This window comes from Sitodiplosis mosellana, unplaced genomic scaffold, assembly GCF_009176505.1.
Source record: "Sitodiplosis mosellana isolate CC-2019 unplaced genomic scaffold, AAFC_SMos_1.0 Smas_scaffold_1, whole genome shotgun sequence".
Lineage (NCBI taxonomy): Eukaryota > Metazoa > Arthropoda > Insecta > Diptera > Cecidomyiidae > Sitodiplosis > Sitodiplosis mosellana.
The window spans coordinates 20,396,538-20,417,674 of NW_022595244.1; the positions used below are offsets into that span (position 1 = coordinate 20,396,538).

The window sequence follows — 21,137 nt, forward strand, 5'->3', positions numbered from 1 at the left end:
TTCTTGGAATGACCCATAGAACACGGAAATCATAGGTATTTGGTCGATTTTTTTCACTCCCTACAAATCGACCCGCCCTAATGCACAAGCACATTCAGAATAATTCAAAGAATTTGAATTCGAAAACTCGGATGCTATACAATGTCGAGCATCTCCTTTGAGGAATTCTGAACATGAAATATGCTTTGTAATGCCATTTACATACATCCTTTTTTTTCACTCAATACACAAATGTGTTTCCATCTACATTTTCATCGAGATTTACATCAAATGAAAAATAATATTTTGTATTCAGTATGCGAGAAGCAGCGCAGCTGTTTGATGTATTTTTTATACGTAAAGTTTATTTACAAAGCACTTTATAACGAGAGGAATCGACAATATTGTCGACTCAATTACTGTAATATATAAACGGTTTTCACATAATGTCTAACCATTTTGCATCGAGCGATAAGCATTTTTATAAGGGGTTTTTTTTAAATCAAAATGTTACATGTCATTTTACAGACATTTAACTGAAACGGGAACATATCAAATACTCAAACAGAAATGATAATTATCATACAAGTAGAAAAGACTTATGATTTTAAAAAATCGAGAAAAAAATTCTAGTATCTTGTCTCCATTCACCGGCAAATTTTTCGTAGAAAAAAAAATTAACGAAATAACAATCAAAGTTTTATCGTTGAAATTCGTGTCGTGCATATCCTGTAAGCGGCTGACTTTGTCTTTTTTGTAATTTAAATGCAAGAAAAAAAAATTGTTTTGAACTCTTTTCATAAAGAAGTGAAACTTTTACATCGGTGCACATTTTAAAAAGCGCCATTTCGATCCTTCTTCAGAGTTTCTATTTCCAGTTTACATAATCTGCTATGTAACTGCATTCACTTGACTCTGAATAAAAGCATTTATGTAGTCGTTGACTTTGCCCGTTGCATTGCATTATGAATTTATGTAGTGGGAAACTTTCACTTCAAGTGAATGAAATATTTTGCTGAAGACTCTTACACTCGAGAGCTCAAATTCCCAGAGTGAATTTCATACCATTTTCAGTTGAATCGACGATTTTAAGTTGTTAAATGTATTGCAAATAATACTTATCGACAGCATTCAATAGAAAGAAAGAAATGGAACCACACGAGAAAATCGTCCGTTATACGATACAGTAATGGTGTCTCCGGTTTCCAGCATCTTTTCATTATGGTGTTCATTTATGAAGCTTGGCAAGTTTCGCTTGCAACATTACACGCGACTTGAAATATCAAAGCAATTGCATGTTACAATCTGCAAACGGTTATGATCGAATCAAGTGGTGCTGGACCGGTCTTATGTAAACGAAAATATACATATGGAATTGTGGGTGTCACTCGTATGCCTTATTGCTACATATAATATGTTTTGCATCACTTTGAAGATTTGTTATAATATTCTGTAGAAATTCAAAGTCGTTAGAGGTCAAAAATGATGTATGTGCGTGGTTTTTATCAACTCAATCATTGCCGATTTTAATCAAATTTACAATGTCATGAAACGGTTCAATTGAAACCTACGTAATTATTTGAAATGGGCTTGCCATTTGACGGCACCAAGTTTTTCAAATATTCAGGACGCATACTTATTATATAATCCCATTTTACGTGTTAAATTCTGTTGAGCTAAGAACGTATTGAATGCTTTTCAGGCCAAAGAAAAAAAAAATATGTCGATTTGTATGCCAAATTCCATGTATTGCTGGCGAATCAAATATTCTCTCGAAAAACTCTTTCTTTTTCCCTTGGTTGAACGCTTATAACATAACATTTTTATAAACACGTATATTTCATTTTTTTTTTCTCATAGAAATCAACGAGTACGCCATTCAAATTGGAATCAATCCAAAAACAGAACCACATCTTTTATATTTAGCCCGAGAAGGTTTGCTGCAAGCCATCCCGCCCGAATGGCAAATATGGTGAGACAACTCAAGAGAAAACTTTATTTAGAAAAGAAAAAAAAACCTACGAAGAAAAAGTTGTTTGCAAAAACTTTTCAATAGAATCGTTTTGGAGTTTGTTATGCAAAAATTGACCTAAAACAATGTTTTTCCTCTCGTTCCAGCTACAATGACGAATGTGATGGGTATTATTACTTTAATACCAAGACAAAAGCACGACAGTGGGAGCATCCGCTTGATGCTGAATACAAAAAATTAGTCGAAAAGGCACGGAAATTCGGTGCAACAGGGATCAACGATTTATCCGACGTAATGCAATTTTACACATTACCAAAGTTTGAATGAAACTCATTTTGAATATTTCTTCGTTTGTAGGACGTATCGCAAATTGACTCGGGCATCAAGAGTTTGCAGGGCGACGATTCGGATTTGATAACCGACGTTTCGCCTATATCAACCAGTACCGGTGCAATACGAAAAGATATGTCATTACAAAATACTGGCCGATTTTTGGCACCGTTAGAAAAACGGAGCAATTCCGGTGGTCTGTTGCCATTGGCACCCATCGAAAGTGCTCGAAATAAGCGATTTGAAATTACAAATTTACCAACAAATAATCCATTACCTTCGCCACAGCAAATTGGTTTGTCGATAAAAACGGAGAATCGATTAGAGCCATTGGTCAAAAATCTAGAAAATGCATCGTCAACGGCAACATTCAAAGGGTTCACGTTGTCCGGCAAAGGTTCGATGTTTTTGAAATCGAATATAAAAAAGGCGGACACTCCGGAAGGCTCTAAATCGCAAAATGATTTGAAAAATGTGGCAACCGCTTCGGACAATGGAAAGAATGTTAAATCAATTTTGCGCGATTCAAGTTTAACAGATGTTCGAACTAGGCCAGATAGTAGCAGCAAGCCATCAGATGCAGATGCAGAAGACAGAAAAAGTGTCCGATTCAATTTGAATGAATCGGCCAAGGCCAATTTGTACAAGGGCCTCGTTACAACCGATGAATCGTCAAACGATGACGATGATGACGAAGTGGAGGAGAACGCCGATTGGGACTTCAATGAGGACGTGGATGGCATTGAAACGCATGTTAAGGAAATAACAATGACTTTAAATCGAAATGCACAACAACAAAACGAAGCAATAGCTAACGAAAATAAAGAGTCAATACCTACAACAGCAAAAAGTTTAACGACTCTATTCGATCGTAATGCAGAATCTGGCCGAATCAAGCCAATGTACGAGCAGGATACCGATTCAGAGTCGGTGGCTTCAATAAGGAGTGCAAACAATCGACGCATATTCGATGGTGAAAAGGATTTAAAGAAAATCGATTTGCCAAAACCAATAATATCACATCGGTTAAAAGTATTCGAAGCTGAAGAGCAACGAAATGAAGTGCAAAACGATAATTTGTTGATTAAGCAGCCAAAAGTTGAATCAATCCAAAGTCAGAAATCAACAGATTTAAAGCACGATCACGAAGACCTAGATTTGAAATGGCAGGAAGAAAAGGCTGAATTGGAAAGAATTTTCATGAAAAAACGAGCTGCTCTCGACAAAGAGCATGAAAATCAATTGAAAGCCCTTGAAAAAGAATTGGAAGAGAAGAAAAACGACCGAAAGATTGAGTTGGAGTCACAACACAATAATGACGTCGAGAAATTTAAGCAGCAATTGAAGGAGGAATTTGAAGAGAAGCGAAAAATCTTAAATCAACAACATCGTTTGGCGGAGGAAAAACTTCAAGAAAACCATCAAATAATTCTGCAGGAATTGGAACGTGATTTAAAAAGCGAAGAAGATTTGATTAGAAAAGACCATGTCATGAATTTGCAGCAAACAAAAGAGAAACTGGCACACGAACTGGAATTGGAGCGACAAAAAATGCGCGAAACCGGCGAGAATCATTTGTATGAGAAAATTCGATGTGAAAAGCGATTACTGGAAGACAAATATAGATGTTTGAAGGACAAATACGTACGTTTGAAAACGGATGTTAAAATCTCGTTGGAGCGACGCCATCAACGGCGTGAGCAACAAAGTTTAACCACAGGCTCGGAGACAGAACGCTCCAATTCAAATAAACAATCAAATGATGCGCACAGTTCATCTGTGTCTATGACTGGCGGTGCCAAAGTGAACGATATTGGAAAGCCGCCAGCGCTAAGCATACAGCGAAAAGAAATGGCACGCGATAAATCGGTCGAAAGAGAACGAGATCGATCCGCCCATTTGATTGAGAGGCCAAACAAAAAGTTCACCGCTGCCGCCAAATATTTATCTCACATTCAAAGCCAACAATGCCCGGACGACACATCGATTAGCCAAAGTGATACCACAATTTCAAACAATTACCATCATAATTCACGCCGATCGGTGCCGCACGCTACAGCATTCGCAGACAATGGCAACTCGGATTCGGAGGCATTCCAACAAGAAAACAATAACAATGTTCGTGATTCACACGGAAGACAACGCAAGAAAACATTCACTCGAACCAAATCGGCATCGACTTCACGGCTGAATTCGTCGCACAATGTACGAGCTAACGATGCACAATTACGGCCTTGTACGCCAGTTGAAAATTTGCGGCGTCAATTGCAAAAACTGGAAGACTTAGAAGATCAATTTCCCGACAATTCGCTCGATACCACTTACCATCTGCGGTATCCGTTCAATGTGGAGGGTGGCAAGGATCATGGTGCTTCAAGCTCTGAATTGGAATTTTTCAAGCATCGCATCCATTTGGAACGAGATTCAGTGCGTCGTGCCAAGGAATCGCTTCGAACTCAGCGCAGTAACTTCCGGGCCCGGCAACGCGAAGTGAAACACCATCACAAGACCGCAAGTCGACACACGGTCGATCAAATGATTCAAGAGGAAAAGGAATTGACGGAAATGGAAGTGAATTTGCATCGCACTCGTGCATTATTGGGCGAAAAAGTCATTCGATTGCGTCATCTGGAACAATCATTGCAACGGCTTTATGACAGCAAAGAGTCGCACACAAACCCATTCACCACCGACAATAATCGAGACGATGCCACAATTAGCGATTTGTCATCTCACTCAAGTTCTGGTTTCAGTAGCACTGATTTTGCAAGCGATACCCATGGTCATGGTCAACGCAAGGAAATGTATCAAGAATCGACCGAAATAATAAACAGCCTAGAACATTTGAATGCGGAGATTCGAGAGATTTGGGATATTTTGAGCAAGCAGCAAACTCAAGGTACCTAGTTTGGATTTTGATTCAATTACGCGATTTTTATTGGTTTTTTGTCTTCCATTCAGGTTTAACTCCACCACCATCGCTTCTCTACCAAGATATCGTATGGCCAAACACCCAGGTTTCAACCATTTTTCAAGCAGCCGAAGCATCGAATCAACATCAAAATGCCACGTCGATTAATTATGCTTTGAATCAACCGGTCATAACGTTGGCCGATCGTCTTGAAACGTATCGTCAGTTGGCGTCGGGTCGCATTTCGAATGCCATCAATTCGTCGCCCACAATAAACGCATCAGCAATGCTTTCACAATCGATTGCTGCAAATACAATGGTTTCTCAGTCACCGCTAGCGCAGAAATACAAAACCAGTTTGGTTGAACGCACCCAAGATCTACGCAATTGGTTAAAACAAGCCAAAACTGAACACGAACTTCTGACTGGTCCACAACAAGCCGATCTCTAAATCCGAATATCAATTGTTGCAGTGGATCATGGCTTAGGCACACCAACAATAGAAACAGCCGATAGAAATGAAATTTATCTGTCTGGTGAGCTGAGTATATAGAGATTCAAAGAAAACAATGTCAACGTGAATGAATGTTTTATTCATAAATATGTTGAGAATATTTCGCCTACATATTAGCAAACGATTATACATTTCTCCCTTGGCCGTTTTAATTATTATGTGTATGACGTAAAGAAAATTGAATTTTCTGAACCATTCCAAACACACACACACAGCTTTAATTAGATTAATTTCAAGTTTGATTACCCATATTTTTGGATTGCACTAGGAGCGACTTTTAAATTGATATAATTATTAAACTGTAATTGGTTTTTAAACTTTAATGTGATACTAGGAATTTGACGATAGAGACGAATGATGATGAAATGGGCTGATTCTCTTGGAAACATAGGCAATTTTATTGATTGTTTTTCTAAAGACAAATTAAAGAGGAGCGAGAAGAAGTAAGCGAAAAATGGTAATCATTCGGAATGATTAGCAAGTCCAAGAAATTATGTGATTGAAAAAACTGCATTCAACCTTAAGCTTCTTAGTCTAAACCCGTCCTACAAACTATTCTTTCGGAATAAATGGAATTTAAACTTTTATTAGATGATCTAACATTGTGTTTCGACTTTCAAACGATTCATTTGAAATTTTAGTAATGGTGTTATCAAGTTCCTCACGACTATAACAATTGACAACCAATAACTCTTTGTAATACTTTGTCTCTACTTCTGAAAACCGAAAAATAATGACCGATAACCAACTTAATCAACTACAGAATAACCAATAAATACCATTTATCGTGCGCACATTCAATGTTATAACCCAATTTACAATATACCGATACATAACAACTAAAGAAAAATCCAATTTTAAACCGATTCGATCGATGTTATCGTGAATTGCACTTGTTGTCCACAGAAAAAAAATAACCAATTTGAATTTCAAATATTATTCGAAACAAAAAAATGAAACGATTGTTAGCAGAGACATCAATTTTAACCACAATTTAGGCAATTTATGCAAATTTCAATGAAATGATTTGTGATGTTTAACAATATAAAATAAAACGTAATCACCGAATAAACTTACCATTGTTTCATTTAATCCATTGTTGGTCTGAAAATGTGCAAATTTCATTTGAGGCTGTGAGAATGAAAATGGCAATACAGGAATAAACATTCTGAACCGCATCAAGAAAAAAAAAAATCGCAAAAATGAATCATGAGTTCTGAATACGCAAAAGTGAACCATGAACCTCCTATGCTGCCCATGTAAATTCATGTTTCACTTTTGGATATTCAGAACTCATGATTCATTTTTACGAATTTTTTTTCTTGATGCGTTTCAGAATGTTTATTCCTGTATTGCCATTTTCATTCTCACAGCCTCATTTGTTCGGTACATTTAAGGAAAACATTTATTCTTGGGTTTCTCTACGGCTCCTTTATTAATTAGTTGGTAGACGACGATTCGTTAAATTTGATTTCAATTAATTACAAGCATTAAATCTCTACAGATATTCATAGAATAGAATCCAATAGATGACATTCAGAAGTGTGAACAGGAATGGAAAGAATCCGCGTGAAAATTTATCAATGAGCATTGCTCGACGCAAACGGTTCTGTTGTGGTGTTAACATTGGGACATCCTCGACCGCAGGAACCGAACTTCCACGTGGCGTGGCCAATGTAAACGAACCTGCGTTCGTTGCACGAATCGATTGCCGATGAATCCAGGGATTATTGGAATCGACGCTTTCGGTGCGATCTCTATGAAAACTCTATATTGGAATCGAATCGAAATGACAAAAGTTTCAGTTACAAAAAAGGCTACGTTTGAATATGTTATTGAAGTTCTATTGACATGAGGCATTACCTTAGTGGGCGCATATGTAAATTCTCTCGCCGTTTGAGCTGCTACTGCTGCTCCAACAGGCGGCGGTGGTGGTTGCTGTTTGTTCTTATTTATTTTTGGAATTGTTGTGTCACCAAGCACAATGTTGACCAAACAATACTCCATCAGAGCCATGAACACAAAAATAGTGCACACAGACATGAATGCATCGACGGCTTTCAAATATGAAACTGGTGGCAATGATGCCTGCGATTTGGCATGCTGAGTCGATAAGGTAAGTAATGATGTAACGCCCAGAGTGACTCTTGCTGGTGCTGCCTCAGGCTTTATCCAAAATGAGACCCACTAAAAATAGAAACCACATATGCTTCAATTTCTGTTTTGTCTTTTGATTGGAACGTTCTATTTTAGAAAGAAAAGTAGACATGTTCCATTCATTAGGTGAAGAAAATTTACTCACAGACATGATAACGATCAAACAAGTTGGAATGTATGTGTGGAATAAGTAATAACCAAGTCGTCGTTTTAGCACAAAAACCACTTCTAGGCATGTAAAATTGCCAGTTGAATAAACCTGAGTGTACAGTTGTTCCAGTAATAAAATATTATCAGTAATAACGTAATTATAATAATTTCCCATGGTTTTCCCCATGAAATGTGATAATTTTTGTGGAAAACGTCAACAAAACGGTTATCATGATCCGATCATAATAATATATATATATTAATAATATCAATAATAACGTTATGCTGTTACTATATTATCACTATATCGGGAAACGAACAACTGTACCTGAGTGCCTGCATAAATAAAAAGCAGATTTGAAAAGAAGGTTTTTTCTACAGTTTTTCCAAGACAACTCACAGTCAGCCGTATGATTTTTCATTAGCGCTAATTGAGGCAGTTCGATGTTATCGTCAACAACTAGCGGCACACTTGGATCCCATTGAAAAATCATGTCATCAGTAGTATGCGACACTGAGCAACGAGAAAAAATTGGGTACACAAACGATGCAACGTTCCAAGAATAGAAGAAAAGAAATTGCAAACGCATCAATTTTTGCATATAACAAGTTATTCACATATCGATCCATGACCAAAGCACTTACAACTCTCCATTTGCAATTTACATTCCTGGGTATCATGGGGGTAGATTGCGAAATTCATAGCGCATGATAGACGCAGAGTCAATTTTACCATATATAATATTGTTTTGTCTTTATACATCCACATATAATGATTTGGAATGGTCATCGTTTGAAATGTTACCGATTTTGCATTTTTGAAGAAACTTTTTTTTTTTTCAAATAAAAAGTGAAGAAAAAATTAACAGTTTTAGTCTAAAAACTTTTCATACTCCTATTTTTTCTTAATTTTCGTAGAGTCCGTATTGAAGTTTATTTTTCCTGTTTTTTATTTCATGGAACATATCTATTTGAGAAACACTCACGAGTCAGGTCGCCACATATTTTTTAACCAATCCACTTCAATCAACCGATACTCCGAGGTCATATTCTCGGGAAGTCGAAGACGATGATCTTTCCATGTTTGTGCGAAAAAAATGTCAGCCGCATAGGTCATACTATTTTCGTCGATGGAATCCAATCCTTTGAGACAACAAAAAAAAATCGATTTTAAAATATTTTTGACTACTTGTGTTTTTAATTTTAAAACAATTCCGTTTTGAAGTTCAAAATTCGAACTAGTGCAATTGAAACTGACCCATAACGGTAACATGGAAATAAACGACAGTTGGGCGGCCATCCTTGTTGGGTGGTCGCATTTTGTCATAAGTTTTTGGATCCTCAGGCAGAATATCAGCAAATGTTAACGACGTTCTGAACGGATTAAAATCACAACGAAAAAAAAAAGCACAATTTGAAGTTTTGAAAATAAAAACCTCTCACTAAACTCACTTGGAATTACTTACTCTTCGTCTGATGATTGACACACAGAAAACAGTGCGAAAATGCAAAATATTTGAAAAATCATCGTGAAATATTCGTTGAAATTTAAAAAAAAAAGTCGGGATAAAAGCAAACTATAATTTGAACTTCATCCGAATACGACGAATTCGGAGGATCCAAAATGTATTTAACGTGCACGCAATCGCATCTCCGGAACTACTGCAATCGTTGAACGCTCCGAATAACCGTTCAACCAACAGAATCTCTCATAGTATTTTTTTTTACTGCTCCCAGCTCTACCCGAGTAGCAGAGAGAATTCTTGTACAATGCGACATATTTAAAATTAGAAACACTTGAAATGTCTTTAATAAGTTGGATTTTTTTTTCTGCTTTCCTTGCCCACTTTACCATCGACGTTTCTTGTTCCATCATTCCGGTTGACTCCTTTCTTTCCACTTGCGCTTGTTTGTGTACACTGTACTTATGCATTAATCGTGTATGCAAGTATTTTGAAGCACTTTCCGATTCCAGTCTCTCTTTCTTCGCACACATACACAGTGTCTCTTTAATTTTGCTGCTTTTCGCTCAATTTCCCCATTGAATGGGTGCAAATAAAGGATAATAAGGGCAGATGGGTTCGTTTCCATTTGTGTGCTCGCTCGTTCGCAATATAGAATCATCTTGCTAAATAGGTTATGGAATGAAAAGTGAAAGAACTATATAGTATACGATGTGTATATTTCTACGGAATGAACTGAAAGTGATGAGAGAGGAGAAAAAAAAAATCCAGCTTAAATGGCATTTTTGCCCACTTGGAAGTGTGGTTTTTTTTCTTCATGAATTTTTTCTTCTGTATCTTTTGCACGACTATCGACATTTGAATGTGACTTGAAAAATGCTGCATTAGTTTTCAGCACAAATTATGTGGAGCGATGAATAAATCACAATCAAGATATCACCATGCACAACCACTATATAAATCCACGGAACGAAGTGAAACGCTGTCAAATTAAGGTGATTGTAGTATCCGAGCTATTGTCAGAAGCTTATCTTTCACCGCGGTCATTTCAATCGTGGTAACAGTCTGATATTTTTTTTCTCTTCACATTAGAGAAGGTCTTCTCCTTTCAAAGCGTTTCATCATTTGTGTACGATTTTATTGATCAAAAGGTGAAAAGCCGAGTTTTGTAATTTTACTTCCTCATTGTGCACAAACCAAATGGAGTGCACCAACATTTTTGTTCCGAATCAGCTGTCTGATAGAAAAGAATGTAAAATGAGTAGATGCTGCATTCAAAATGAATACGGTCTAGCTCATTAATTGAAGCAGATAAATTTCAAATGTCATTCCAGTTGAATGGATGAATAGATTTACAACAATAAAAACATAAAAGAAAGAGTGTATTCTGCGGAAAAAAGTTCTTGAAACAGATATCCATCCAACCCTCGTGCCTGCGCCAAGTATTAATCCTGCATACAAAAGATTGAAACCACTATTTCGTCTTTTTGATATAAAAAAGCATTTTATTTTTTCCAAGTAATTCATCTAATAAATGTGTTTTGTGAATTAAATTTATGTTATAGATTTTAAAACTGACACTTTAATAAATAAACAGAATTTCAAACTTAAATGTAACGAGAATCGAAGCTCTCACTTTTAATTATTGTTTTCACCAATTTGTGTTAGCGAAAGAAGAAAAAAATTGAAATTAGAACTCTGCACTTGATGAATTCTAACGAATTTGTCTGAAATTATGGCAAAAACCACATGATCTCATTTGAAATTAAGCGTAAATTAAAATTAATTTCTGTAAAAAAAGGTCGATCTAATCACAAATAAGTGGATTTGTGAAGAAGTGATTAATTTCTCATTTGGACGCGAATTTTAATTCAATTGATGAACTGAATAACTCTACTATCGAGTATTGAAAAACACGGTGTAGTTCGACAACAGCGGCAACTATTCTCCAATAATTTTCAATGTGTTGACTACTGAGTGTGGCAATGTTGGAAAAAGAATTGACCAAAATCAAATGGCCAATAAATGTTTTTGTCACCTTGCCCTACACTTACTTAGTCAACGGTATGTGCGTTCGGTTATAATCTATCGACAATTTAGTTGCCACTGTGTCAACATCGATTTTCCAAATAGGGCAACATTTAGTTATAAAAAATGAAAATTGTTTCATGTACACAAAAGGTTTATTTTCATTCAAATTTGAAAGAAAAACGAGCCAGCAATTCGGATCGGCACACATTCAGAAAACTCGCCGATTTTATATCGTCTGTTAAAGAAGATTCTTTTTTTTTATCGAATATCATGAATCGAGTTTCTTGTGATGTTTTCTACTAAATAGCAAATCTAGATGCTTAGCTCAGTGATAAGATTTACAGAAATGATGATGTTGTTCTGGTGACTTAACAATTTGGAAAAAAAAATATGAACGACGACGAGCATGAATTAAAGGAATTGATGATTTTATTTTTGCTCGAAGCTCACACAAAATATATTGGTCAGACTTTGGGTAGTTTGCTTATTTGATGGTTCGATATAGCATACAAATGGAATCGATTGCCGATTAATTTTTTCTTTCGTTCATAGTACATGTTTGATTAGATTCGCCCAATTTGTCTGCAATATGTAGTTGGAAATTTGAATAAAATATGTAATGCATATTCGTTCGAGAATAATTTATAACCTAAGTAAACTGGGATGAAATGTAAATTATAATATTGATTTCTCTGTTGAATTACTTATTGTTTTTTTCCGAACAGTATTATTAGTATGTGCAATGCCAATGACGGCCTTCCAATTTCAGTTCACTGTTTCAACATGCCCTAATACTAACTCAACGCTATGTCTTATCGATATGGCCTTCCTAAAGATTCTTGCTTTAACTGCCATCGGAACCATTGTTGATCAATTCATCACATATTTTCACCAATTCATCATTTTCCTTCGTCTTTTGTGCCAATTGCTCCGTAATTGATAGCCGCGATATCTCCTCCTTTTTCAACTGTGCCATCAACTTTTTCATCTCGTTCGTATGGGCTTTGGTAAGCGTTTCCAATTTTGCATTGGCACTGCAAAATGAATAAGACAATTGGTTAGTTTTGCTTGAATTTAACGGAGAGGATTTATTTTATACATACCCTTCGAGCTGTGAGAGAGCATGATTTTTCAGTTTGTCATAGCGTTGCTCTTGCAGTTTCATCTGTTGCTGGCTAAACTCTAGCTTTTCAATCAGCTTGGCTTCGCTGTCTTTGACCTCGAGCGCCATTTGCTTGCTCTTTTCATATTTTCTGTAAAATCGATATTTTATGGCGAATTAATTGCAAATCTAATTGGTTAAAGACTCATTCGCCAGCGTCTGTGGTGAATCACATATATCTATACTTACAGATGCAAATCCGAGAAAGTGTTTTCCAATGACGTGAGATGATGGAAATTAGCGTCACGTTCGGTTTTCAATTGCATCAATTGTTTCTCATAGTTCTGTGTGATTTGTTCACGTTCCGAAATCATTTCAACCATCGTTTTTTCATAGTTTTCGACCACCGCACTGCAATTTCAAGCAAACAATTACTTAAAATTATCTTCTTTACATCATTTCTATGCGTGAAAAAAAAATATCATTGCCGTTGTTTACCTCATTTTGTTCAAAGCCTTTTCCTTTTCTGTGATTCGCCGAAGCAATGCCTCTTCGCGAGCTTCTGCTTCCTTGAGTTTGCGTTCAATATCTCCGACCCTTGAATAAAATGTTGGAAAAAATATTGGGAGAAAAAAAAATTGTCAAAAATATTGAGATAACATTTCAAGGGTTGCTTTATTTCTGAGTTGTTGGTACTTTTTCTGGAATGTCCAGTATAATGGAGCTGATTTTGGTAGTATAAATTCCATGAATGGAAATTCGTTGATGTGGACAATCAACAATTGAACCAATTGACTGTCGATAGTGTGATAAATTCCACAATCCGAGTAAAATAAAAGATTAAGAAGAAATCAGGACGAACTCAAACCATGTCTATCGACACATGAAGGCCATTACTTTATATCTGAATGTGAAAACAAACACTGAAACCATGCTTCTTGTAGAACGAAATGTGCGCATGTCTGTTTCATTCCATCTTTTTGTTGTGTTTATAGTAATTTACTCATTTAGCTCTCAATTTATTCAACGCTGCGTGGAGAAAATACGCGATCCACTTAAGTGAATATGAGTGAGATATGGCACGCTCTTGGCACACAAGCCTCGCGCTACATTATTAACGCGTTAACGAGTTAAGAGTTGAATTGCACGAGTTTTGCGTGCTGTGTTTTTGAGATAATTCTTTCCGTGTTAAGAATGTTATGATAAAATTGAAAGTAGTTGAACTGATATCGATACATACATTTCTTGTTTGACTTTGTGTTCGTCGTTCATTTTGAGATGTGGTTCCACTTTGTCTTGCTCCAGTGATTTCATGTTATCCATTTTAAGGTCGTGTATCAAACCGACGCTCATTGTGACATCAGCCTACCAGAAAGAGAGGAAGAGAGAGAGAGAGAGAGGAAGCGAATCAATTAGCGCATGGCAAAAAGGCAACAATTTGTGAGAAAGAACAAGAAAAGTCTTTATTACTTTTAACGGTTCACCAATGGAGGCTGTTTCATACGTTTCGGTTGTGCTTGATGCTTGTGAGTTATCGCCGTCACCCCCGATGTTTGTGTCTAGCTTTTCGATTGATTCCAGTTTCGCGATTGATTCGTTGTCACCACTGTCGTCTACTGCCGCATTCGCATTCGCAATTGGAGATTTTTCAGACGACAATGATTCATTCGATTTGACTGACTCAGTGATGCTATAGTCGACTTCGAGAATCGTCGAGATGGATGGAGCTGCACTGATTGGTTCGGCTTTGTTGATCAATGGCGCAGGTACAATTGATTTTCTGCCTAAAATTGGATCGAATCGCTCGAGTATTGAGTCACGCGGATTAATTTCACCTGATGGTGCACCTCGTGACAGTAGAAAATCAAAGTCGTTTGAATTCAGAATTACTGCGAAAGAAAAAACAAACAAAACGAAAAATTTAAATCAGTTTCTTTCACTAAACCTGTGCTTTTTAGTATAAAATCTCTTTTTTGTTCACATTAAGGTGAAATTGCAAGGTGAAATAACCACTATCCATATTGAGCATTAACGAGGTCGACTCGTATGAATCAATTGCATAAAGCAGCTAATTTAGACTTATAACTTTCATTATAATCGGATTAAAAATCGAATGCACCAACAATCAACGACATAATGCAAGTTGATGAGTTGCTATTGTTCGTCTGCATCCGAATATCGATATTCTATTTCACACAAATGCGGCCTAAACGACACTTACTCTTGTACAAATGACCAAATCCAATTTGTCAAATGGATTTCAGCACTTTTCACGTTGAATAAATGTATGAATAAGACACAAAACAGCACAAATCACACTACAATTTTCTTTTTCCAATAATAATAATTACTCCATCAATAAGAACTGTTTTCATTCCAAATTGATAAATTTGTGTGAGATTTCATTGAAAACATAAGCAAAAATCACGCACAATGTATTGGAATTCAAGTAAGACTATTTTTGGGTAGAAAAATGGTCGGCGCTTTGTCGTAATTCAAAAATAAATTGCACTCATTGAAAAAGAAAGTGTTGTGAGACTCTAGGCTATATTTTTGGATTAAAGCTGACATAAAAAGACATTTAATTTTCAGTGCACCGGAATAAACATTCTATTTATCGCAACGCACACAACACACAAATGCACGTAGGCAAGTACAACTAAGAATTCAGTAACACAAAAAACAACAACAACAATAATTATAAGAGAATTCGTTTCACTTAAAGAGACTCTTGGATTTTCTTCAATTTTCTGACACAATTCTGTATTGCACACAATTCAATTGACTTTAAATGGCGTTTTGCTTTTTGATAATCAAAAATCACTTTACATTACAACAAATGTATGGAGCAAAAGTCATTCACAAAAATGTGAATATTTTGAAATACTTTTTATTTTTAAATTACAGTATAAATTATCGTGTTTATACAATTTCTATAGATTACACATCATCAATGTGTCATATACAATGAACGACTGTCGAATGTCAAAGCACACCAACGGTCTCTGTATCACACTGCCGACAATTGTATGCGCTGGAGCGAGACAACTAGCTGGCATGTTTCGTGCATGAGTATGCGTGTGTTTGAGCATCAACAAAAAACATTATTTCCTTATGTTTCAATTTGAATGGGTGTGCTGCATGCAAGTGTGCGCGTACATGATTGTCTTTTGTGTGGTGTATGTTGTATGCGTGTGTACTCGGCTATATGTATTGCGTGCGGATCGGTTACTCAGGTTCTGAATGTTTGAACTTGTTTCGTTTGAATGGATTTTCCATTCAAAAAATAATATTTTGATTCCAAATATTCCGGAAATGGAAAACGAAAATCATTTGCACTTTGGAGAAGATGCTTCAAAGCATAATCAAATTCACAGAAATCTTAGTAATGCCAAAGACCGTGAAATGATATTCTATTTATGTATGCAATGTATCACGGCAATATGCGATGATCGTTGTATGGAGAATGGCTCGAATGCAGAGCACAACATATGGTCACCAATTTACGAGCCACCAGTACGTGATATATGATTCTATGATGAGGCAGTCAAAAGCGTACTCTTCCTTCTTTAATTAATAACTGTTTAAACGTTCTACAGCTCACGCTCTCTTAAATGTTTACGTAATTTCAATTATTTTTAGAGTTCAGATTAGGTTGTTTATTTTCGGTGACGCCGACGACAATCACTTTTTTTCGAACTCAAATGCGACTTCAAGCCCAAAACATGAATTCACACCCAAAATTGACAACCGACAAACGCGAGACGCATTAATTGAACACAAAAGAAAGACGGTCGTTAGTGTATGGGCACCAACCAATGCTATAGATTAAATGGAATTAGGATGTTCAATGGAGTATCGCGAAGAAATTTTCGGAAATGATGTCACTTAATTTTGGATACGCACGCGACTTCGCATATTTAATCAAATATGAAAGCATAGCATCGAACCAGAACCAAAACCAAAACAAAAAAACAAACTAAAATAACAAGGCAAATAAAAGAGAGAACAGAAAATGAAATAAACAAACAAAAAATCGAAACTTACGACCGGGTGATTGGAACTCATCATCGGAAATATCAAACTGAATTTGCGCTTGATTTTTCATTTCGAATGGATTGGTTGTCTTTGTTGGCTTTGCTGGCAATTTGAATGTGACTTCTTTCTGCTCATGTGCAGTTTCAAATGTTTCATTCAATTGATTCGATTGCGGCTCGGCTACCTTTGGCGAAACAACGAAACTCGTATTGATTGTTGGTAACTTATTATCGACGACAACGGTTTCGTTTGAATTGAACTTTGGCAACATGGTCACGTTTTTGTTGTTAGCATCGAAATGGCGAGTCGACGAAAGGAAATCTTTGCTCACGTTGTGGGTTTGATTGAAAAGTGTTGGTGAACTGTTTTGAACGAACGTTTCGTTGACACAATTATATTGTTGGCTCGGCGGAGTCACATTCATATTTGCACTGAACAAATCGATGGTTTGATTTAGAAAAACTGTGGTTTTTGGTTCTTCCTGCGAAATCGCGATAGCTGTTTGATCAACATCAGCTACTTTTTCAGTTTCAACCAGCTCTGCGACGACAGTTTCAATCTGAGCGGGTTGTTCCTCAGTACGAACCATCTCTTCCTGTGTTTTGGCAAAACTATCAACGCTCAGCACTTCCAGAACACTTTCAACATTTGACTGGACGACTGAGTTTGCATGTGTGCTCGAAATAATTTCACCATTTATCGTTAGATCGCCAAAGCCCGATTGGAAAAGAATGTCACTTTTTTCATTCGGCAACGATACATCGGACGTGGTAGCCAGTTCATGTGTTGAATTCGATGTGATCGACAAACAATTGATGGTTTTGTCAAATACATTCGAATCAACATTTGATGAGTGTGCGAAATCCGATGTAACATTTGGTGTCAACTCAGGAGTTTGATTGAAATCATCCGGTGATTCGTTTGCATCGTTGACACCATCGGATTGGCTCGAAGCATCCATATTCATATCAACAGTTTGATTCAATAAAACTGTAGTTTTTGGTTCTTCCTGTGATGATGCATCAGCAATTTGATCAACATCAGCTACTATTTCTGTTGTAGTTTCAACATGCTCTTCGACTACGACTTCAGCCTTGAATTGTTCCTCAACACGAATCACTTCTTCCTGTGGCTTGGTCAAACTTTCGTCATTAGACACATCAGGAACACTGTCAACGTCGTTTGACTGGATGACTGAGTTTGCATGTGTGCTCGAAATACTTTCGCCATTTATTGTTTGATCGGCAACTCCCGTTTGAGAAAGGATATCGCTGTTATCGGTCGGCAATGATATCGACACATCGGGTGTAGTTGCTAGGCCAGCTGTCGAATTCGCTGCGATCGACGAACAATTGATGGTTTTATCAAACATATTCGAATCAACATTTGATGAGTGCGCGCGATCTGATGCAACATTTGGCGTCACTTCGAGAGTTTGATTGAAATCAGCCGGTGATTCGTTTGTATCGTTAGCACCATCGGATTGACCTGAAGCAGTCACATTCATATCAACGGTTTGATTCAATAAAACTGTGGTTTTGGGTTCTTCCTGACAAAGTGCGGTAGCTGTTTGATCAACATCAGCTACTTTTTCAGTTTCAACCAACTCTGCGACGACAGGTTCAATCTGAGCGGGTTTTTCCTCAACACGAACCATCTCTTCCTGTGTTTTGGCAAAACTTTCAACGCTCGGCACTTCCAGAACACTTTCAACGGCATTCGACTGGATGACTGAGTTTGCATGTGTGCTCGAAACACTTTCGCCATTTATCGTATGCTCGTCAAAGCCGGATTGGAAAAGAATGTCACTTTTTTCATTCGGCATCGATACATCGGACGTGGTTGCCAGGCCAGCTGTCGAATTTGCTGTGATCGACGAAAAATTGATGGTTTTATCAAACGCATTGTGATCAATATTCGATGAGTGTGCGCGAACCGATGTGACATTTGGCATCACAGCTGTCGAATCCACATCAAAGCCATTTTCACACTCTTGAAACAATTCATCGTCTGATGACAGCGAATTATTTGCATCAATATTGCTTGGTTTTAAGCCTGCCCAAATGATAAAATGATAATAACAGAAGAAAGAAAAAACGAAAAATTTGAAATTAAAAACAAAATAAACTGAAAATAAACGAAGAAAATGAACAAAAATTTGGAATAGGCATCGTTGCGAGTGCACATGAATTGCGTCGTAATTTAAACAGAAAAGCAATTAACTCACGTTGTGGTGTATTCAATTTTAACTCTCCAAATCCATTGAGCAGATCGCCGAACGTTTCATTTGGATTTTGAATTTTGTAGCTTGTGTCAATGGTTGTATCGAATCCGGATGACTGAGTGTTGTCGGCTGAAGCATACAAATGTTAAATTAGAATTGGGATTTTTTTTAAAAATAAAAATTCTATTCTTACCATCAATGCCACTAATATCCGAGCCGAGAGCTAATGAGCTTTTAGCCGAAACGTGGTTGCCACCACTGGGTGATTTGTTCTGGAAACGGAATAAAGAAAACTTCTTTAGAAACTGCATATTAAAAAGTCAGTGTAACTTGAGTCGTTCAGACACACTGAGAGCAACAGTAATACTGAGGAAAATATATCGAACGAATTTTCTTTGTCCCCCTACGAAATATGCATCGAAAATGGCTACACTAAGACAACGCCAACGATTGACATTAACGTCATCGTATGCAAAAATGAGAAATCATCACACTTGGCCCAACAACGCAACACACAAACACCAGACCGCATCCATTAGGAGCCGAGAGAAAAGAAACAATCATTTTACTATATTCGAGAGGCTGTAAACACGTTTCGTTTCGACTCAAAACCGACGCAATACACACACGGTTCGAAAAATAAACATAAAAACTTGTGAGAGACCGAGAGCGAGAGAGGGAGAAAGTAAATAGAATGGGACATTAGTTGCACGAAGCGGTATGGATTTGAATAGCGGGTGCAGAGGGAATGAGATGAACAGAATGAAACATAGAAATGTGTTTACGCTGTAAATGAAAATTCAATGTCATTATGTGCGAGGATCACATACGCTGCTCTGCAAATAATGAGCATGAATCAACCGCAACCGAAAGAAAATAAACGCAGAAAAAAAACAAACGGTTCGAGTGAAACGACAATGAAATGTTGATTCTTTGCCAACAATTTATTAATAACATATATATCGGCCCATCGTTGACTGACCAAATACACATTTGCCAAATGAAATCCTTCGCAAACGTGCGAGAAAAGAGAAATAAAAACGAATCGTTCAAGTGAAACTAGATCGATTGGTTGATTGTGTGTTCGCTGATTCGTTTTCTCTCGGAACAATTGGTTTTAATTGTGTTTGATTGAACCAATTTCGTGTGATCGCACACTCACTGAACACAGTGAAATTCAATCGAATCAACACAATAGCAAATATTGCCACCGAAGCAAAAAACACAATTTAATTACACTTTTATTTTACCGTATCAATATCGGATGACAATGGCGTATCGTCACAAAATCCATTGTCGGTTAGAGTTTTGGGTAGAAAATCGGCGGCTGCATCGATTGTTGTGATATCACAGTTATCGTGAACACTTTGCGTCGAACGGCTAATGATTTTCGACAGAATAAAATCCATTTTCACTGTATTTTACTAGCAAAAAAAAATTGCACGCCGACTCTGAAACCAAACCGTTTTGTGTGGATTATAGTCCACGATTGCTCTACTGATCTAGTGCACAAGTGGCAACAGCATCGCTGCACCTCAAACACAATTACATTTAGCTTTACGGTTGTACGGTTTGGTAAGAGTTTTTTAACATGAAAAAAAAAATAATAGAAAACTAACAAACAGCCAACGAGTGCATTCGCACTTTCTTTGTGTGCTAATCAAGTGAATAGCGCAAAATATTTACGCGTATGAATGCCGATCTAATTTCGAGAACTGTCTTTTTTTTTCGTGTATGAATTGAAAAAAAAAAGTTGGCACTGATTGTTCTCTTCTTTCAGTTCATACACTTTGTTGGATTCGTTTGCAATTTGAATTGGAATAATTTGCGGCAGAGAATGAATGAACGGTAATCAAATTGAATAGTCGGCTTCTGCGCGATAAAATAAGTTCAGTGATTGTGTGTTGTGCGCGTTCAACGTTTTAAAGCAAACTGTTCCAAATTACAGGCAATAGATAGTCAAACGCGCTACCGACAGATATTACCGCTGACGTTCGCTCAAAATCACGGTGGTGATGGTTATATTTCATGTGAGTGCCGCGTTCACCACATACACACATCATAGCGTGCAGCGCTTGAGTGGAAACGTTTCGGCCTGCGACCTATCTATCTAACATTCATGAGAATTTTCAAAAACCTCAACCTCCTAAGCGGGCGTTTTCAGAATAGAAAATAACTTTTAGATAAGTTCGTTGAACGATGCAGCGCGATGAATGCTGAGCGTAAATTTCAATTGGAACAAATATGATTTTTATTTTCTGTGATG

At 36.9% G+C, this 21,137-nt stretch overlaps 3 protein-coding genes across 6 annotated transcripts in view; 1 reads left to right on the forward strand and 2 right to left on the reverse strand.

Moving 5' to 3' along the window:
* Positions 1–6,778, forward strand: part of LOC129566875 (centrosomal protein of 164 kDa) — a 10,187-nt gene extending 3,409 nt beyond the window's left edge. For all 4 annotated transcript variants that reach the window (XM_055443193.1, XM_055443226.1, XM_055443205.1 and 1 more), the window contains 4 exons: positions 1,840–1,951; positions 2,098–2,242; positions 2,309–5,180; positions 5,243–6,778. In XM_055443193.1, the coding sequence (XP_055299168.1) occupies positions 1,840–1,951; positions 2,098–2,242; positions 2,309–5,180; positions 5,243–5,643 (3,530 nt within the window). In that variant the 3' untranslated portion in view covers positions 5,644–6,778. The remainder of the gene's footprint in view (positions 1–1,839; positions 1,952–2,097; positions 2,243–2,308; positions 5,181–5,242) is intronic.
* Positions 6,779–7,123: 345 nt separating this feature from the next.
* LOC129565405 (glycine receptor subunit alpha-2) lies at positions 7,124–9,657 on the reverse strand. Its single transcript, XM_055440285.1, has 9 exons — positions 9,480–9,657; positions 9,272–9,387; positions 9,000–9,156; positions 8,659–8,840; positions 8,414–8,527; positions 8,342–8,349; positions 8,009–8,122; positions 7,570–7,893; positions 7,124–7,474 (listed from the first exon to the last, which is right to left on the reverse strand). The coding sequence occupies exons 1-9, from the start codon at positions 9,539–9,541 to the stop codon at positions 7,205–7,207; spliced, it is 1,347 nt and encodes a 448-aa protein (XP_055296260.1). The 5' UTR covers positions 9,542–9,657; the 3' UTR covers positions 7,124–7,204.
* A 1,983-nt stretch (positions 9,658–11,640) lies between these two features.
* LOC129575221 (uncharacterized) lies at positions 11,641–20,872 on the reverse strand. The gene is made up of 10 exons (XM_055458311.1): positions 20,122–20,872; positions 19,065–19,143; positions 18,875–19,000; positions 16,657–18,702; positions 14,080–14,498; positions 13,850–13,974; positions 13,108–13,206; positions 12,859–13,020; positions 12,611–12,760; positions 11,641–12,541 (listed from the first exon to the last, which is right to left on the reverse strand). Exons 1-10 carry the CDS (start codon positions 20,278–20,280, stop codon positions 12,352–12,354), a joined length of 3,555 nt encoding a protein of 1,184 aa, XP_055314286.1. The 5' UTR covers positions 20,281–20,872; the 3' UTR covers positions 11,641–12,351.
* Positions 20,873–21,137: the final 265 nt, after the last annotated feature.